The sequence below is a fragment of the Rhododendron vialii genome, chromosome 3a, assembly GCF_030253575.1.
Source record: "Rhododendron vialii isolate Sample 1 chromosome 3a, ASM3025357v1".
Classification (NCBI taxonomy): domain Eukaryota; kingdom Viridiplantae; phylum Streptophyta; class Magnoliopsida; order Ericales; family Ericaceae; genus Rhododendron; species Rhododendron vialii.
Genome location: NC_080559.1, coordinates 27,124,929 through 27,144,405, shown reverse-complemented (window position 1 = coordinate 27,144,405; position 19,477 = coordinate 27,124,929). Strand labels below are relative to the sequence as shown.

Genomic DNA, 19,477 nt, shown 5'->3' with positions numbered 1-19,477 from the left:
AAGAAATTCTACAAGGCAGGGCCAATTTTGCATTAAACGTCTTGCAAGGAGAGAGGCTACAATGAAGTGGTAACTGTTTATCCAAGAAAACAACATATAAAACCATATAGTCCCTTGATAAATTCGAACGCAATACATTTACCTAATAAATAAGAGTACATTCTCCTCTATGGTGGTTTCCTCATTTGCAAAACTTTAGTTGGAGGGGCAAAGGAAAAACCCCGCCAAAAAATTAAAAAAAAAAAGGATAAACACAAATGGGCTACATTCCAGTATTCAGCTTTTCAATTGTAGGACAAATTGGCTTAGGAATCACATCTCCATTTTATTTGATATCACAAAAACTCTTCGCTGCAACAGGTGACCAAATGCTGCATCAGTTAGCTGAATGTTTTGTGAAAATCTAAGCTGCTCACCATTTGTTGTTGCTGCGACCCCTCCCGCCACCGGAGCCTCTGGAAAACCCACCGCTTCTTCGATCAGAGAAACCACCTCCTCTTCCTCCTGAAAACCTCCCACCCCCGCCGCCACGCCCACTATTGCTAAATCTTCCCACTCTTGCTTCTTTCTCTTGCAATTGAGGCAACTCTTTCACCACCTCTAAACTCACACCACCTGCCTTTTCCTGGCCTGTTTGCAGAACACAACACAGACAAAAAACAAGAAGCAAATAGACATGGAGTCACACGAATCCATGAAAAGTACATTAAAACCCCTGGTTTTAGACATCTAACCACGCAAGCAAAAAAAATTGGAGAAAACACATTGAAAAAATAATATAATATTTTCAGAACATAGTAGAGCAGAAAAAACAGTGGAGAAATAATTGGAAAATATTTCTGGGACAAAAATGTTTCTCAATTACATAGTAGTTGCATATGTCCATATGGAACCAAATGTTTTCGAAATAGATGCTAAACTGCTCCGCTTTTGCTGCCAAAAAGATTTGTATGAAGTTTAATCCCATTTGAAATAGTTTCATAATCAAACAAAACTTACCAGCAAGAAATGTGTCCAACTCTTCAGTAGGCACATCGAATACCGCCCCCTTTCCATCAGCTGTTAGAGAGAAACCCTTCACCAGCTCCACTTTCTCCTCAGGTAAAAACCTCCTCAAGACAGCATAAGCAAACCTGAAATGTCACGACATTAGGAGAAGAATTATTAGGCGTGCCTGAGGAAACCTGTACCGTCCATGAAATGCATTGTACAAAATATCCATATCAGACACCCTAGAGTGGGTACCATAACAAAAGTCAAGGCCAGCATAGTTGTTTGTTCTATGTTCCAAAAAAAAAAAAAGCATAGTTGTTTGTTCTTTCTCATCTTAGATTATATATATAAACCAAAAAAGCAGAAACACAATATGCGTAATAAAGATATTGAGTTGATAAAGGACTAACGATGGTGTGTATATGGGTCTTCCAGCCTCAAGATGTACAGTGACATGGTTCTCCATGGAAGTAAGAAGTGATCTACTCTTGATCTCTGTATAACCCTACACCATTGACGTTTAAGCCCGATCAACCCCAAAAAAATTCCAGTATATAATCGTAACAACATTTAAAAACAGAAAAATAATAACCAGAATAACTCACAGCAGTCCAGGCAAGTGCTTTTGCAAGCAGTTCTACCGGTGATAGACCAGAAGCATTTATTAGCTCCTCAGCAGCAGATTTGAAGATGGGAATGACACTACAGTTTGTAGGGCACATAATCAATACATGGGGCAACAGAAAATAGTATTCCCAACCGAAATAGAACTACACAGCTGCATTGTTATTATGTTAACTTACCCATCGGTTACTTGGGTGATTGTTTCTGCTGCTTCTGATCCAGCAGCCTTGGCAATATCAGCTGGCTGAGGAGCAGATATGTGCTCAAACTTAACCCCAGATTCTCTTTCTATCTTGGCAAAATTTGAACGTCTTGGGTCATAAAGCATCACTGCAACCCCAGTATTTCCTGGAAAAGAATAGCTCTTAAGTAATTCAGAGAAGACAAACCATTCTAAACAAGTGAACACCATAATTATATTAAAATTGCTAATAACCATAAAAAAGAGCCAAGATTTAGTAATTTTACCAGCTCTACCCGTCCGTCCAGATCGATGAATATATGCTTCTACATCACGTGGAGGCTCGCACTAAAGATATAGCTATTATCAGTATCTTAAGAAGACACATATATTGAAACCAGGCCTGTATCTCTATTAACTTGTAAACAAACCTGGATGATTAACTGAACATCGTTGATGTCCAACCCCCTTGCTGCCACATTTGTTGCCACTAATGTCATGAACTTTCCTGATCTGAAGCCAGAAAGAGTAACCTGGGACCATCAGATCACAATTTTAGAACAGAACAAGGACAATAGCTAAAATAGAACGGGTCGAGATACTAGTGTCGACAGAAACCAACTACGTTGATCCAGTTTCACATTAATATATACCCCAAGCACTATAAAGAACTTCAATCTCATCATAAATGAAACTTCTGCTAAATCAGTATCCATGTATCCTTGAAAATCTCCACCCACAGAAGTAATTATGATTTTGATTATGCTAAACCCTAGCTCAAAACATTACACTCAAGGTGGGAAAACTGTTACAAGGACAACCTAAGAAGAAAGCAGTGCAGTGAGTTTATATAATGAAAGAAAGCACCTAGAAGACCGGGTTTAGTCAACACATCTAACCTAGGAGTGACAGAAGACCACACTCACAGCCTAAAGTGCAGGTATTCAAACTGTAGCCCAACAGGCGAATCCCTCAATAGCTTAGCTGAGATCAGCTAGGGTGGTCGGATTGCGGGTGGAGGAATCTAGGAACTGCATAGCTCGAACCAGTACTCTCTCTCTCTCTGGAGGCTAACCCGCCAAAACCAACCGTCTCCAACCAAGTGAACCGAGACCCACAACAGGAGGTTTCGAAAGGCTCATCAATCAGCATCGATTAGATTTTCTCTAAACCCATACAGCTCGGTCGGTTCACGGGTCAGGCCCAAACCCAACCTGGACCAACGCGTGCACACCCTGGCCGGACTCATCACAGAAGTAGGCATATTCTAAAAACTATCAGGGCATTCCAACGAAAAGCTCAAACGATTGCAAAGTGCATAATACTAGGCCAAGTGCCAAAAAACCCTAAATGGGCCAGGAGGGGGAAAAAACCCTAAATTAAAGTGAATTGCTTGACATACCTCCCTCTGAGCTTGTTGTATGTCCCCATGTAAAGGACGTGCTCCAGGCAAAATGTCAGCAAGTTCAGAAGCACAATCCTTCGTCTCAGTGAAAATGATAGTACGCCCACCACTGAATCAACCACACCAGAGAGCAATAGATCAAGACGATTAATCACAACTTAGAGGGAACACCTAAATATCATAAACAGAAAATCACTGGGCACCATATGTAACCCACCTGCTATAGCAGCGAATAATATCAGGAATAAGTTGAGATCTGGCAGAACTTGAGCAGGGAATAGTTATATGCCTCACATTGGTACTAGCCTTCATCTTTTCATTACCAACAAGATCAACAGTTTTTTTATTGGGTTTGAGAAACCTAGCAGCAATCTGGAAACACAGCTTTCAGTCAGATAAGAGGATGGAAAGAGGGAAAAGGAAAGGAACAGTTTTCAGAAATAATTGGACAGGGAGAGAGAACAGCACATTTAGCACAACTTTGAAATCTGAATACCCACAAGAAATTGAGAAATATTAAGAAAGAAACGAACATTCTTAACCCAGGTTGGTAAAGTGGCACTGAATAGAAGTGTCTGAACTTTGCTCACGTCCTCCACCTTACCTACAAAATTCGACAAGTGAGCTGTTATAAATACTCCATTAGTGGAACCTATGGTGGCTTCAAGACATATACCACACTATCAACCTATTATCAACACAAGGAACTTGTGTACGATGAACTACATACCTAGAATAAGCTCAACATCTTCAACAAAACCCATCCTTAGCATTTCATCAGCTTCATCGAGCACACGGAACTTCAGTGAGCTCAGATCAATATTTCCCCTCTCTATGTGATCCTACAACAATATTTTCATGGAAGCTGATGGTCATACCAACCAATTCAAGAAAAATAGTATCATCACAGGCAACAAATTTTTAAATTCCTGTGGCAAACATAAGGCTCGGATTGGTTTGGTTTGGTTTGAGGCAAACATAACACAACCAAGGCATATAATTAACCATCCAAAGAGGGTACCTTAATTCGGCCAGGTGTCCCCACAACTATATCAACCCCTCTTTTCAGTTTAATCTGTTGACTTTGGTAAGGAGCTCCGCCATATAAACAGCATGAGGTCAATCCCAAGGCCCCACCATAAACTTCAAAGTCCGCAGACACCTGTATAAAAACAAATGAAAACAATAAATTAAACAGGAAACTGGGGGGAGAGAGAGAGAGAGAGAGAGAGAGAGAGAGAGAGAGGGTATATAACACTAGGGTTGTTGTCTAATACCTGTTTGGCCAATTCCCTTGTAGGTAAAAGCACAAGAACACTTGGTGCCTTCCCATATCCAGTTTTTCTTGCTGCTTTTGTAGGCCCATTTGTTAAAGATTCCAATAATGGCAACACAAAGGCTAGTGTTTTACCCTGTACGGTGCAACATAGGAGTCAAAATTCAGTCAACAAGAAATGAAACTGGCAACCAACGCACAGAACTGTGAAGCAAATGAAAGTTAAACAAATAAACTTCTTCAAGCAAGGCGAGTTCCTTCAACGGCAAATTCAAATACAATGAATAAAGTTGATGTCGATAGAGCTAAAATTTGGTAAAGAGCATTATTAGAATAAACACCAGTAAAATACTGCACGAGCTTCTGTCCTTTTTTCCAATAAGTAAGACTAGCCCCTTTTTGGTAAGGTAATTACCACAAATCAGAACAAGACAATGACAAAAGCAAGTGCAGACCCTGGCAGTCCAGCAAACCAGGAAAAAAAACAAAAAACAAATAAACACTACAGGACTACAAGACCTCACAGAGGCCTGCACTAGACCTCAACGCTCAACCACTCCATACCAAACAAACAGGAAAAGAGAGAGAGAGAGAGAGAGAGAGAGAGAGAGACTGACACTAGTTATGTCTACAGCACCTATAAGCCATGCGGCAAGCTTCACCAAGATCCTTATTCCCAGCTAAGGGGACAAACCGTCTCGAATAGACCAGACATAACTTAAGCACAAATCATATCAAACTACCATATAACCCCATGAGAAATTCTTAATTTTTTTACGCCTTGTATATCATAGATAGCTAAGACTAGCCTTTGGTCTTCTCAATAACCTACAACAGAAGCTCCCAAGACATACTTCTACCACAGAACATCTGATCATGTCACGAATAAGTTAATAAATATTGACAGTGCAAGACCACATTTCCATTCAGTCTACAGTACAAAAAAACAGGACTGACCAAAAGCATCCTCAATCCAAAAGCGTTCAATGTGTTTGGTTTGCAATTTTGAGATGTATTTTTGAGATAAAAAAGTTCTATAGATTTGCGTATTTTTCCGTCTTTAATAATTTTTTTAACATTTTGACAAACTCATTAACTTTTTGAATAGAGGTATGTTATGCACATCCAAAAAGTATAAACAAGTAAAAAATTTGACAAAAAATCACAAAAGACGAAAAAACACAAATGGCGAAACAGTCAAGTTTTGGAGAGATTATTTCTGAGGGGAGAACCAAACAAAGTCGTTACTATCAGTTTGGAAGTCAACTTCGGACCAACACTGAAGCCTGTGTTCGCATAGGTACGAAAAAGATTGTTAAATGCCTCAAGCTCTACTTAACTAAAGCCTTGCATTGGCACACAATGATTGACTGATTGTTAAGTGCCTCAAGAGCAAAGATTACATTCACTATGTTTTACAGTCACTAGGAACAAGATTGATAAAAGCATCATCTTTGGTACACTATGAAGCACCGACACCTCTAGAGGTCGAAGCATCACAGTGTCGGGACACGGGGACACGTATGGGACACGCTGTTAGATTTCTTGGAGGGTTCCAACCTAAAACCAATTGGCTATAGGTGGAGTAGCCTCTAGAATTTATTAACCAAGCTTGGGTGGCTTAGATGAGCGATGTGAGACAAGTCTAACACTCCCCCTCACGTGCAGCCCGGATGCACACGTGGAGGTGACAAACCAGGAGCTGATTGACTGACTCGGTCGACAAAGATGACAGAGACTTTCCCACGAGAGGTGAGGCCACCCAAGACCTAGCTCTGATACCATGTTAGATTTCTTGGAGGGTTCCAACCTAAAACCAATTGGCTATAAGTGGAGTAGCCTTTAGAATTTATTAACCAAGCTTGGGTGACTTAGATGAGCGATGTGGGACAAGTCTAACACACGCCACATGGTGTGTCCCATAATTTAATTTAAATTTTCTACGGGGACATGGCTGAGGACACGGGGGGACACTGATGGGGACACAAAAAGGGCCAAACTGTAATTTTAAAAAAAAATTGGGGGCCAAACTGTAATTTTAAAAAAATTGAGGGTCAAACTGTAATTTTTTAACTAAAATTAGGGGTCTAACTGTAATTTTAAAAAAATCTGGATGTCAAACTAAAATCATTTATTTATTTATATAAATAAGTTAATAAATAAATATACACATGGCGTGTCCGTGTCCGTGCATCATAGTTGGTACATCAAGCAACCGAAAACCCAATTAGATCAACATCAGAAAGCATCCATGACTGTACCATGGGACTTATCAATTACTAACGCTAAGGTTTTGACTAGTTAGCAGACATCATTGTTAGGGGTCCGACATCGTCATTGTGAAGCCTAAACCGGTTAACATGCCAGATTCTTCAAGGACAAACCAAATCTTATATCGTATAGAGTTTTTTTTGACTATAGATGAAGGCATGAAGCTATCTCATGCCAAGCCAAGACACTACTAGCTCGTGCAAGTATCTAGTCCAAATATCAAGTGCATACAAGCAAGGTCTACTTCCAACCCAGAAACGATGGTATATTTCGATTCCCAAATAAGCATTTCCTAAACGAAGTTTGAAATGCCCCCAGAACCTTACATAGCTGACACAAACTAACTAACTAAGCTCAAACGAATAAAGCAAAGAGATAAATTCATCTCAATACCAACCTCTTCAAAACAGTACCCCAATAATAAGTTGCAAATTCCTCAGTGGCATATGTATAAGAGCATCTCTAGCCCGTGCCCAATTTTTTATTCTGACTCAGAATCAAAACCTGGGTAAAACCCCTAAAACCGACCCCAGTCCTTGACTCAATCTTATACGGCTTCACTCAAATTTTTACACAAATCTTACAAGGTCATTTCCTTCCTCTCAAATTTACAACTACACCATTAATGCAAATCTTTAAAACCAACCCAAGTCCTTGACTCAATCTTATACGGCTTGAATCAAATTTGTACACAAATCTTACAAGGTCATTCCTTCTTCTCAAATTTACAACTATGCCATTAACGAACCATCTACTCACATTTATGCTTAAATTTTAGATTTGCCCATCAAAGTGTTTCATATCAAAATCTTGACAAGTAAAACGACCCTAATCTTGAAACCTACAACATGATGACAATTCAAGCCCTATTAAAGCTAATTATCAACACGTGCAATACGTACCTGACCGGTGCGTGCCCGGCCCACGATGTCCGACCCGTCCAGGACGATATCAAAAGTCATGGCTTGTATAGGGAACAACGCTTCAATCCCCTTCGACTTCAACATCTCCCGCAGCGGCGCCGAAATCCTAAACTTCGACACCGAATTCGGATTCTCCATTTCCTCCCCCTCCTCCACGTCATCGACAGCCTCCACCAGCTTCACCTTCTTCTTCTTACTCGAATTCACCGGCTCGATCAATTCCGAGCTTGCTTCGCTCCTCTCCTCCTCCTCCTCCTCGTCGATATCGGCCGCCTTCCGCTTCTTATCTTTCTTCTTGCTGTTCAAGTTGAATTCTTCCGAATCGGAATCGGAGGCCTTCGACTTCTTCGCTTTCTTCTCCTTCTTGGCCTTCTTAACGGTCGAGGAGTCGAGTTCTAGGGTTTCGACGTTCGCGTCGGCCTTCATCTTCTTCTTCTTGACTTTGGGGGACTGGGAGGATACAGGTTCGGAGAGAGCGAGAGAAGGCATGACTATGTTGGTATGTGTGTGTGTGTGGAGAGAGAAAGGATGTGAAGGAGAGAGGAGAGAGAGGGAGGCTCCTGCTACAAAGGATGTCTGCTGTGAATTGCGGTAGCAAGGAGCGAAAGAGGAAGAGAAAGGGTTTAGGGTTTGAGTTTTATGGTCTGAAGGTGAAGCAGTTTGAAGCCGTTGGATTGTCTAACCCTATTTTAGTTGAATACGTACCGTTCGATTGGGAATGATCTTGCATTTCCTCGCTTTATTACAGCAGTGCTATTCACAAAACAGATTTTCTGTGCACAGTCTCTGCACAGACCGTACACAGTTGCAACGTGGGATCAATTACATATCTTATATAAATAATTTGAGTTGTTCATTAAATTTAAAATATTTTTTGAGCTAAAATTCACCTCAAATGGATTATGTCTTTGCTTTTCAAAAAATATTTTTTAAAAAATATCTTTTAGATTCTCTCTACTTTCAACATTCTCTTTCTCTACCTCTTTTCACTTATTATCCTTACTATTTTTCAAAAAAAATTTCAAATCCAAATCCAAACACATTATAAGTATAAGTGCTTGATCTAATTTTCTAAGTTTTGATAAAGATTTTGACCCCTAAAATTTGAATGAAAGTTGGAAGATTGGATCGAGCACTAACAGTCATTGTATTGAGCTGATTTGTCAAGGAAGCTCTCAAAAAAATATTATAAATTTAAAGAATTGACTTAGATCGTTCTTTTGGGAACTGTAGTGGCCTCCATCTATATAATATGATAGGGTGGTTTTTGAATCCCCTAAATTGTCTCCTATATTTTGGACCCTAGGATCGGTAAACATTTTTTCAACGGCTGAGATTACAGTGTAGAAAACCGAGGGATTAATTTGGAAAAAAAAAATTACTACGAAAAGGCCATAATTTCGGCTAAGATTGGTTCACTGTGATTTTGGGAATTAATGTTACCACATTTATCAAATATGTGGAATGGTATATAGATTGTGTGTATTTGGAATGGTATATTAGGAAAGTATACCCGAAATCACAGGAGGATTGAATGGTATATTTAGAAATCAGTCCAATCAGCTAGCCGAAAATTAGGGTGATTTTCAAACTTTTTTTTTTTAAATCAGTAAAAAGATCAAATGTTTGTTTATTATTAGATTTTATTCTTCATACTATCTTATACTTTCTATAATACTGTACCTTCTCAGCCGAAAATTTGGAATCATTGCTACTTCAAAGCTTTCAATTTTGATTATACCTTCTATTTAGAAGGCCCACGTTTTTTACGGTCTGTTTGTCACAAGCATACATTTTCCACGAACGACCATTACTGATAGTGAGGTAAGTTCAATTTCTTGAACATTGCAATGGATTCAAACATCGAAGGATTTTTTTCAGTTCTCATACAAGTTCGATTTTTTTTCTTGAACAATTTTTACTCATATTGGGTTTCTTTTGCCGAAAATTGGGAGATTCTTAAATGATTTTTTTCAGTTCTCTTGCAACTTCGATTTTTTTCTTGAACAATTTTTACTCATATTGGGCTTCTTTTGCCGAAAATTGGAAGAAAAAATGTGAGTGTGAGAGATTAGTTTTTTTTTTCCTTACAACATTGGGTCTTTTTTTGTCACGCCCGTGCCTAATTCTCTCTCTCTGGATGGTTCCCTTTGATTTCGGGAATTAATGTTCCCACATTTACCAAATTGATTGTAATGACTGATTTACGAAAATATTTTTGGTAATGATTTATGAAATTACTGAATTTTTGGTCATGATTGGATGGACATTATTCAGTTATGGACTACAAAGACTTGACTGTAATAAAAAGCAGTTTATTACAATCGAAATGAAATTGCTGTTGATTACAATCGAAACCAGGATTGCAATTCAAGTATTATCAAATCTTGATTATTCAATTATGTCATTCATCGAACTTGATTTCCGAAATTGCCATTGATTGGGTCGGTGCTATAATGGAAATACAAATTGTGTAAGGAAAATTTCTCTCTCTCTCTCTCCTTAATCGTTTCTCTCTCTTTCTCCCTACACGTTTTCTTTCCGGTTCTCTTTATTCAATTCCCACTCTCCTCCCCCATAATTCCTCTCTCAACCTCAGTTACAATATGTAACGCCCCGATTTTTGAAAATAAAATCGGAGGTTTTAAATATTGATTTCTAAAAATTTATTGAATTAAAATTCAAAATCCAAACTGGATAATTCACCCTAAAGTTTCGTCTATTACAAATTATCGTAGAAATACTGAAAATAGTCTTTGTGGTAATAAACTAACAAAATAACAGAGCCATCTTCTAAGTTTGATACGGATCCCAAGCATATTCTGGCTCAGCTCCCACCTTTGGGTTCTCTTCCGCATAAACTGTTCACTTTCGGGATTTGGTGTCTCTTCTTGATTATCTGCAAAATCTAGCACGGAAGCCAGGCAATCCATACCTGAGTGAACGAGTTCACCCCGTAGTATAATCCAACCCAACTACCCCTCTTACTTTACAGTTAGCAAGCAGCAGGATAATAGTAGTGCGAAAAAGTAAGACAGAGTTTGTTCCATATAAACCAATTTATTACTATCCATTAACTTGACGTGAAATCTAAAATCTCCTCCGCGGGATCTTTCCTCCCCAATCGCTAGCTATGCCCTGTCCCATAAGCTCACTTTCTTTTGTTATCGCGGATTGCACTTCAGTTATGTACCTAGCGTGTATCCCTCTCATTACAACAAAAGAAAGCTTATCATGCCCGAATCATAACTAGGGTTCGCTTATCTTATATACCACTTCACAATCATCACTGGGGCTTACTTTGCCAGTATCAATACATCATTCATCATTGGGCTTACTTTGCCAATTATCATTCATCAATCAACACTGGACTTACTTTGCCAGTTTCAAACCATCACATCCAACTTATCACATCTCAAAATCCCGCCTGCAGGCATTCTAAAGAAAGCAAAACTTTCCAATTCATCCATTACCTAGCATCGTCTAAGTGAACTCTATTCGCATACCAACCCATGTCTCTAGGGTCCAATCTAGCATTCAATTAAGCAGTGATGCAATATACAACAAATAAATAATAATTAAAACAATTAATAAACAATGTAATCACGCAACTTATTATGGACGGGCCGTTGCCCTTAATCTTATATGGTCACAATATCAATAATAAAGTAAGAATTTTAAAAGAAATTAAAAGAAAAATTTTATGGGCTCTTATTAATTAATTCTAAGATAATAGATTAATTAAAAACTAATTAAATACATTAATTAGATAAAAAATATTAAGAATATTTATCATGACCTTAATAAGAGTCCTAAAGATCTTATGCAACCAGTTGAGTGTCGAAAGTTGGGTTCGGAGGGTCACGGGATTAATTTAAATAAAGACGTTAAATAAAGTGACCAAAAGTGAAGTAAATAGATAATAAATAATTTATAATTTAAAATGTGTTGCGGTTAACAAAATTTCATCTTCAGAATCTAGAGAGTCTAAATAAAATTATTCGGGCATTTATAATAAGGTTTATAAGGTCGTAAAGAATTTTTGATTGGAAACACTATAGAAATAACAATAAATAGTAAATTAAATAAAAAAATATTAATTTAACAAATTATCATCTTTGAGGTGTGAGGAATATAGGAAAAATAGTTTGGGTGTTAAAAATATTTTTTTGGAAGGTTGCAAATATTTTTCGTTTATAAAACCTTGAAAGATAACAAATAAATAATTAATAAATATCTAAATAAATAAATAAATTATGATATTAACAAGGTATGATCTTTGAGGTGTGAAAAGTCTAGGAAAAATAGTTCGGGGGTCAAAAACAGTGTTCGGAATGTCGAAAAGTTGATTCGAACCAAAACAGGTCAAACCGCAAGGTCTGACTGGGTTGACCTTCCGGTGGGAAGCCCAGCCGCAAACTCGCGACTGGTTCTTGCGGTCCGCAGGTTGCGGCCGCAAGGTACGGTCCAGATTTCATTTTTTTGGTTTTTTTGCTACGGTTTCGATGCATGGGTCCATTTAGGGCATAGGGTTAGGCTTAAAAACACTTAATATACTTAGAGAAGTGTTTGGAAGGGATTATAATACCTTGGTTCGGGCCGAATTGATTTTAAAACGAATTTTGAAACTTTGGAGAAGACAATTTCGGTTTTAGCGATCGGGGGACCTTGGGCTCGAATTGACCGACGTTTGGCGATGCTAGGAGTGGTAGGAACAGATTGGAATGGTCGAATTGGGTTTCGATTGGCTTTGGAATGCAAACCCACTTTCCTCTCTCTTTCTTTCTCTCTCTAAAACTCCATAGATTGGGGCTTCGTTCTCTTCGATTTTTCTCTCTTTTCTGAACTGGTGGGGTGTAGAGAATTTTGTGGTAAAACCTAGGGTCGGATTAATGAGGTATATATATAGGAGAATTTTTATAAAAGTTGATAAAATTGAGTTTAAAAAGGATTATAACTCTAGGGCTTGAGATGGACGAAAATAAGGGTTAGGGAGAAAGTAGAGACTGAGTAGGAGAGGGAGAGATGAAAGGAATTTCGTAATTATGCATGCATGCAATTAAAAAAAATTAAAAAAAGATAATTATGTTTGTATATATATATCCTATTAAGGAAATAATTAATTTTATTAAGGAAAAGAATTAATTTCATTATTAATAACATTAATTAAATGATATTATTATTAATAAAATTTTCGGGTTGTTACACAATACAACCATACCACCGAAAATCACTGAACTCTGCTTCCAAGACTGCAAAAATTGAGGTGAGTGACTCCATTGTTTTAATTTAATATAGAAATTATTTTCTTTTGGTTTACACCCAACCACGATGTTCTCTCTATCTCCCATTTTAGAATTCAGTAAATAGATTTGGGGTCCTTCTATGTTACGCATTTTCTTTTGGTTCAAATTTTCCTCCATTTAAATTTCCTGTCTAACAATTTTTTTGATCCCCCTACCATCCATATTTTTTGTTCAAAGATAGGGTGGGTTCGAATCTATTCTTTATGGGGCATCTTCACACGTAGAAATAAAAGACAAATATTTGAATTTTTTTTTAAATAACAAACTGTTTTTAAGGAAAAATAAACTAGCTTATTTTTTAAATCATGATAGTTATTTAGGAATAATAAGGCCTTGGCTTTTTTGCATTTTCGATTCTTCATTTTGCATTTATGTTTTTAAGGTTCATATAGACCTCATATTGAAATACTAGCAAATTGGTGCGCGCAAGTTAAAGGCATCCATATTCCTTTTATCAATGTACTTTTAAAAAATTTTGATCATAAATTTTTAACTTAGAAGGAGGAACACAGTTATGTCAATCTTTTTTTTTTTACTAACGTAGTAACCCATCTTCGTAGTCAATGCAGAGAAGAAGATGTGGAAACAGCAGCCAGATTTTTTTTATTTAAATAACAGTATTTCAACTCAGTCATGCATTTTATGGGCTTTTTTTGAAGTCAACTTATATCTACAATATATTTGTAATATGTTTTAGGTATAATGTAAAGATGGTTGTGAAAGACTCCACTGGCTCAATGAAGCTCTTGGTGAAGGACGCGAATGCGGAATTTATCTTGCGATGTGTACCATCTGATTTGAAGAAGTTAATGTTAAAGGTACAGACGAGATAAAAAATTAATGTAATGTTCTGTCTATAAAATATAGCATTACTTTATAATATAGATATTGTGTCAGGAAAATGAAATGCAGATACTCAAAGAGTATCTTTCTCAATTTTATGGATGCGCATATGTGTTTATTATTCCTGCTCCACAACCTATGTACCATTAACATTGTGCCTCTGTGGTAACCTTCGTGTTAAAAGTTGATTGGTCAGAAGAATGTTTGCACATTTCCAAAGGTACTAATAAGTTGTCCTTCTCTTTCCATTGTCATACCTAGATTCTAGATAAACTGGTTTATAAATTGTTATAAATCTTATAATTCTCGATATTCTTTATGCAGGAATGTCAAGGACTGGCAAAGAACCAATGAGATCATCGTGAAAACATCGTTGTTAAAGCATTGGATTTTTAACTTTATTGGATTTTTAGTACGTGTGTTGCGTGATTTATGAATTTCCAACAAGTAGTACCTGTGCTTTGCTTATTTTACTTTATATAAATTTACTTTGCTTCTGTCCATTTTGTTGTGAAACAATACTTTAAGTTGTGCAGATTGAGTAAAAAATATTGAAACATAATTTTAATCATTAACTTTCTTCTTACTTTTTTGGGTGTGCTCTGTTAATTGGACATTGGTCTCTAGATTTTCTAAAACTTTAATTGGGAGTTGTCGTGTTTGATTTGTATTATAGATGTAAACCAATGGTTTCTTATTCCATGAATGATGATTTCTACTTTCTTTGTTTTGAAACTTTAATTTGGAGTTGTCTATTTTGTTGGTATTTCATCTCCAAAACAAAGGTTTCCTACTCTTTCTTTTTTTTTTTTTGTCAAAACGATAACTAATGATATTATAACTTCAAAACCAATACATCAAGAGGACACTTCATCCCTTGACAAGGGATCAAGAAGCCAAACGGGTGGGGACTCAGTCCAATGACTATACCCCAACCCAATTAAACCCTTACTAGCCAACAAATGCGCAACTGAGTTAGAGGACCGATGGCTATAAGAGAAAATACAAGACGCAAAACAACTACTCAACACCTTGATATCGTCAATAATAATCTTCACTTGTTGGTTCACCACTACTAGACCGTTAATCATATTGATAACCGGCTGTGAGTCACCTTCTATAAGCACATTCCTCAGACCCAGATTTTGTCCCAGTTGGACCCCCATTCGAACAGCTAATGCCTCTGCAACCATTAGCTGATTAAGTTAGTTTTCATCAATTAACAATTGAGATTTGCTGATTATTATTTCCTGTCTTATTATTGAGCTTAAATACTGAAGAATATGGCAGGGTCATTATTTTTCGTAGAGTTGAAATTGTTGGACTGAAGTTGAGATATTGCATATGCGAGCACATAATGATTTGCATTTGCTGATTGCTCAAGCCGTTCAATATGATTTACAGTTGGGTTTTGCCAGTTATGAATTGTAGTTTGTATTGTGGTTGAATTGGCTGTAAATTTAAATGGCTGGCAATGAGTTCCTTCGGGTGTGGGTGCTACAACTATTAGTTTAGTAGTTTGTTTATGTGCTGATTCAAGTTAACTGGTGGATATACTTGAGCTATTGTTTTTTGTTTTTTGTGTAGTTAGAATTTTGTGAATGGGGCCTTAGCCTTCAAAATTTGATATGAATTGAATATCGATTTCGAACCGTGCCTTCAGGCATGGGCATTCGCTAGTATTACAATATGTGCATGATCTGTGGGAAAAAAAGTTTATATAGACAGACTTTTCGCCTTATTAAAGCACGAAAATCTGTTTGGCAGTTAAAATTAACAAAGAAAAATTATTATTTTGCGAATAAGAATTCGGTCAAATTCTATCGACTTCAGCTATTACCACTTGACTTGAACGAGTGTTTGGTTCATAATTTCACAACTCTTGCTTGTAAATAAGCGGTTTTGAGTTCGAATTCTTACAAAGGAGGTGCTTGACTATTTTTGTACACACTAATAATCATTAATTTTGTGATCGCCGGAAAAAGAACTGCGAATTTGTGGTCGCCGGACGGAGGTGGTGGTAGTTTGGGGTGAAGGTGAGAGGGAATGGTTGTATTTAGTAAAGGTAAAAAGGTAATCTTTATCACGAGCTTGCACTTGGAGGTAAATAAAAAATGAGCTTATTCTTAATGGAAATTAAGTCTTGATTTTCTAAACCCATTTGTAATTTATCCAAAATCCATTATCCCTTCAGCCAGCCCAAGTTTAGTGGTGTCAAAGGCTTTAAGACACAAAGTTTCATGGGCTTTTCAGACACAATATTATGGGCTATTCGAACTTCTTGATGACAGTTCACTTTGATCATTCTAGCCCAAAACCGAAGAAAGGCATGTATTTTTGGCACTGGCATTACCTTTCTAAGTTGTAACCCAAAAAGTGGTTTTGGATTCAAACCTCATAAATATATCACTGTAGGACCTATAATTTGTGAATCTGTGACGGTGAATAGAGCGGTCCAATTGTGTCTAGATACGATGAAAAAGACAAAAGTTGGATGAGCCTTCAGTTTGTTCCACGTTTAACATGCTACCAACCTTCCACCATTAATTTCCCAAAAAACACCAAGACAGAGACATACGCATACGTTTCTGATACTAGCATTTGTACTTGTTCGATGCATGGAAAACAAATAAAATCCCTTTTTTTTTTGTATTGTCCAGTGCATCTAACGAGCACAATGCTACAAATCGCGTCTTTTATCAAACAAACTACCAAACACCTCTTATCTTCTCCATCTGCAAAACCCCTGGGATCCAAATCAAAACTTTAACCCAATCTCGGCCACCAATACCAATTTTTTTGGGACCAATTTTGACATCTCACGAATATTTTGGGGACCATTGTTAAAAATTATCCGAATTTTAAAGACAAAGTTTCAAAAATACCCTATGCACTTAACGTTGAACACAGATGGAGTTAGTCTAAAGGACCATTTAAACGTGCATTGTAATCGTTGGCGATGCATGCTTAGCCACGAACCTATCCATTGAAAAAGTAGAAACCTCAAGCGTAGGGTTAGGTCGTTGTTAGCATAATAACCGGAAAGTTTGGGATCGTACCCATAGAGAGATTCAAATGTAGTTTGTTCAGATTGTAGGTTTGTAAGGATTTTCAGCGTTTAGGCGATCAATTTTTGGTTTTGCTTTGAAAGGTGGAAGTTCCTCTCAAAGTAAAAGACTAGAAAAGAGTTTTTAACTAGATTAACGAGCGGCAAGGTCTCGGGGATCAACCCACCCGCAATTTAGCCAGCTAATGGTTCTCTTTGATAACTCAAGTGAGAGTCGGGGATCAACTCACCTGTGACTTAGCCAGCTAATGGTTCTCTTTGATAACTCAAGCGAGAGTCACAACAGTGTGCTCTCACTCGGAAGGTTTAACAATGAAAATAACATATAAAGATGGAGTCCGAAAATGGACCAAAACTTATTTAGTCATTTTATCAAACACTTGAAGTGCCAGGGTTCCAAGCATCGTGCGTACCAAGTTAAACTTGTCGACGCACGATCAAAAAGTTAGCAACTACATGCTTTGAATGAAAATAAGAGGTTTAATCCATTTTACAAACTGATTATAAGCTTTAAGGCAAGAAAAACCATTAAACCAACCAAGTCTCGATGAAGGAATCACCTCTTGACCAAGTCTAAAAGACTACTCACTCATAGCTAAAGAACTAAGCATAAGGATAAAACGAGAGTTACGAGACATAAGATTTAAGCGATAAAAACGGAAATAGATTAATATTAAGTAAAATATAATTTGTACAAATAACTTTAATAAAGGAGAAAACAACAAACGAGAATTTAACTAAAGGTGTTCTTGAAGGAATTACACTAAGAAAGCTTGAAGCAACAATGGAGGAAACTTAAGCAAGAAGAAAGACTAAAGCAAAAAGATAAGATAAGATAAGATTAAGGGGAGACAGAAGGCTATTTATACTCTCAACCTTTCTTTTCACAAATATCCCAAAAACAAACTAAAAAACTAGACGAAGGCACTTGGTATCGATACAGAGGAAATGATGTATCAATACCGAGCAGCTAAGCTAAAAACTGGTTCTGAATGTAAAGCTCTTGTATCGATACAACCATTTTGTTGTATCGACACGCTGTTCTATAGACAAAAGTTAAGTTTATGGTATCGGACCAAAATGGTTGTATCGATACCGAGATGCTTAAACTCAATCTTCAGCTTATTCATCGTCTTGGCATCCAACGGCCCCGGACACCCTCCGATGCTTCATTTCTTTGCTCTTGAGCCTCGGTGGTAGTGTTTCACATGGCCTCGGGTACTTGGACACCCTCGAGGGTTATGATTGGTGTCAAAACATGCCTTATTCTTGTGGTTTTACCCGAAACACTTGTAAAACTACCTTACGTGCAATATCGCATAAAAATGATAATTTATTTATATAAAAGTAACATACTAAAGGACAAACACCAAGAATCTACATTATTGAGTGATTATCAATGCAGTAGACGCCATTGATATATTGGAGACCAAATTAACAATTCGCTAATACTTTGAGGATCATTCGTAAAACTAAGCCTTATGCTTACACTTGACCAACCCTTTGAGTGAATTTTACAAACTCTCCTCAAAACCTCCGATTTTGTTGTCCAAGACGTAAGATCCTCTGAGCACTTTAGCACTTGTGGCAATCTTGACTAAAGGTGATAATTATGCTAGAATATATTTTGTGAAATGATTTTCACACTCCTTTTTTTTCATAATCACGTTTTTTTTTTTTGTTTATTAGATGTAAATTTACGTGATTACCCTTTCATGAATGAATTTTCTTACACTTAAAAGGGTAAAAATGTAAATGCACATCAAAAGATGACAAAAACAACGAGAGCAATTATCAAAAAAAAAAATGAGAGTGCAAAAATCATTTACCTTTTTTTCCATAACCACGTTATTTTTTTTGTTTTTTAGATGTAAATTTACATGATTAGCCTTTCATGATTGGATTTTCTTACACTTGGAAGGGTAAAAATGTAAATGCACATCAAAAGATGACAAAACAAGGAGGGCAATTAATAATAATAATAAAAAAAAAAAGAGAGAAAATCATTTACCTATATTTTGTCCGTCATCTCTTTTAATTTGACTCTTTTTTTGGTAGGAGTAGGTTGGAAGTCCTTCGGGAAAAAAGTACTCCATACAGAGGATGCAACTTGCAAGTTGCGAATCCAAACAAAAACGATTTCTTCCATGGAGGCTATTCCGTATGGGTAACTGATAATGCCACGACAAAATTTACTAGTGCCACGAACGTTTGATGGACATGACGAGTTTACCCATCAATTAAGTCAAACGGACATACTACTGACTACTGTACTTTCGTCCCCTCCTCTCTTTAACATTTCCTCCTGTTACTCGTCTTTCTTGCTTCAAAACAATATTTTTCTCATTCAGTCCTCCGATCTATTCCCCACCCTCTTGGCCGACGAGTATGACCACCCTCTTGGCCGACGAGTATGATCTCCCGTTATATCTATTTTATCCCTCATCCTCTTCGCTCGTCGAGTTGCATGCAAATACGGTATCGCCACCCTGTTGCCAGCGGTGTATTTGGGCGGAGAAAATATGTCGAGGAGTTTTCGAAAGGAATCAATTGGATTTTTTGTGATTTGGATTTCCGGTGGCGTTCAA

General features: G+C 37.2%; 2 protein-coding genes across 2 annotated transcripts; both read right to left on the bottom strand.

The window, feature by feature from the left end:
* Positions 1–6: 6 nt before the first annotated feature.
* On the bottom strand, positions 7–8,293 carry LOC131319337 (DEAD-box ATP-dependent RNA helicase 7-like). The gene is made up of 14 exons (XM_058349543.1): positions 7,653–8,293; positions 4,481–4,615; positions 4,225–4,365; positions 3,934–4,045; positions 3,737–3,807; positions 3,421–3,575; positions 3,201–3,312; positions 2,230–2,331; positions 2,086–2,146; positions 1,797–1,965; positions 1,599–1,695; positions 1,404–1,498; positions 1,000–1,133; positions 7–630 (listed from the first exon to the last, which is right to left on the bottom strand). Exons 1-14 carry the CDS (start codon positions 8,160–8,162, stop codon positions 413–415), a joined length of 2,112 nt encoding a protein of 703 aa, XP_058205526.1. The 5' UTR covers positions 8,163–8,293; the 3' UTR covers positions 7–412.
* A 6,386-nt stretch (positions 8,294–14,679) lies between these two features.
* On the bottom strand, positions 14,680–15,015 carry LOC131321293 (uncharacterized). Its single transcript, XM_058352290.1, has one exon. It carries the CDS (start codon positions 15,013–15,015, stop codon positions 14,680–14,682), a length of 336 nt encoding a protein of 111 aa, XP_058208273.1.
* Between the last annotated feature and the right edge of the window lie 4,462 nt (positions 15,016–19,477).

Excerpts from the sequence above, each read along its gene's own strand:
- LOC131319337 (XM_058349543.1), bottom strand. The coding sequence starts at position 8,162 with ATGCCTTCTCTCGCTCTCTCCGAACCTGTATCCTCCCAGTCCCCCAAA. Across the intron at positions 3,576-3,736 it reads TACCAACCTGGGTTAAGAAT|ATTGCTGCTAGGTTTCTCAA; the intron begins GTTCGTTTCTTT and ends CTGTGTTTCCAG. Across the intron at positions 2,147-2,229 it reads ATGTTCAGTTAATCATCCAG|TGCGAGCCTCCACGTGATGT; the intron begins GTTTGTTTACAA and ends CTATATCTTTAG.
- LOC131321293 (XM_058352290.1), bottom strand. The coding sequence starts at position 15,015 with ATGGTTGCAGAGGCATTAGCTGTTCGAATGGGGGTCCAACTGGGACAA.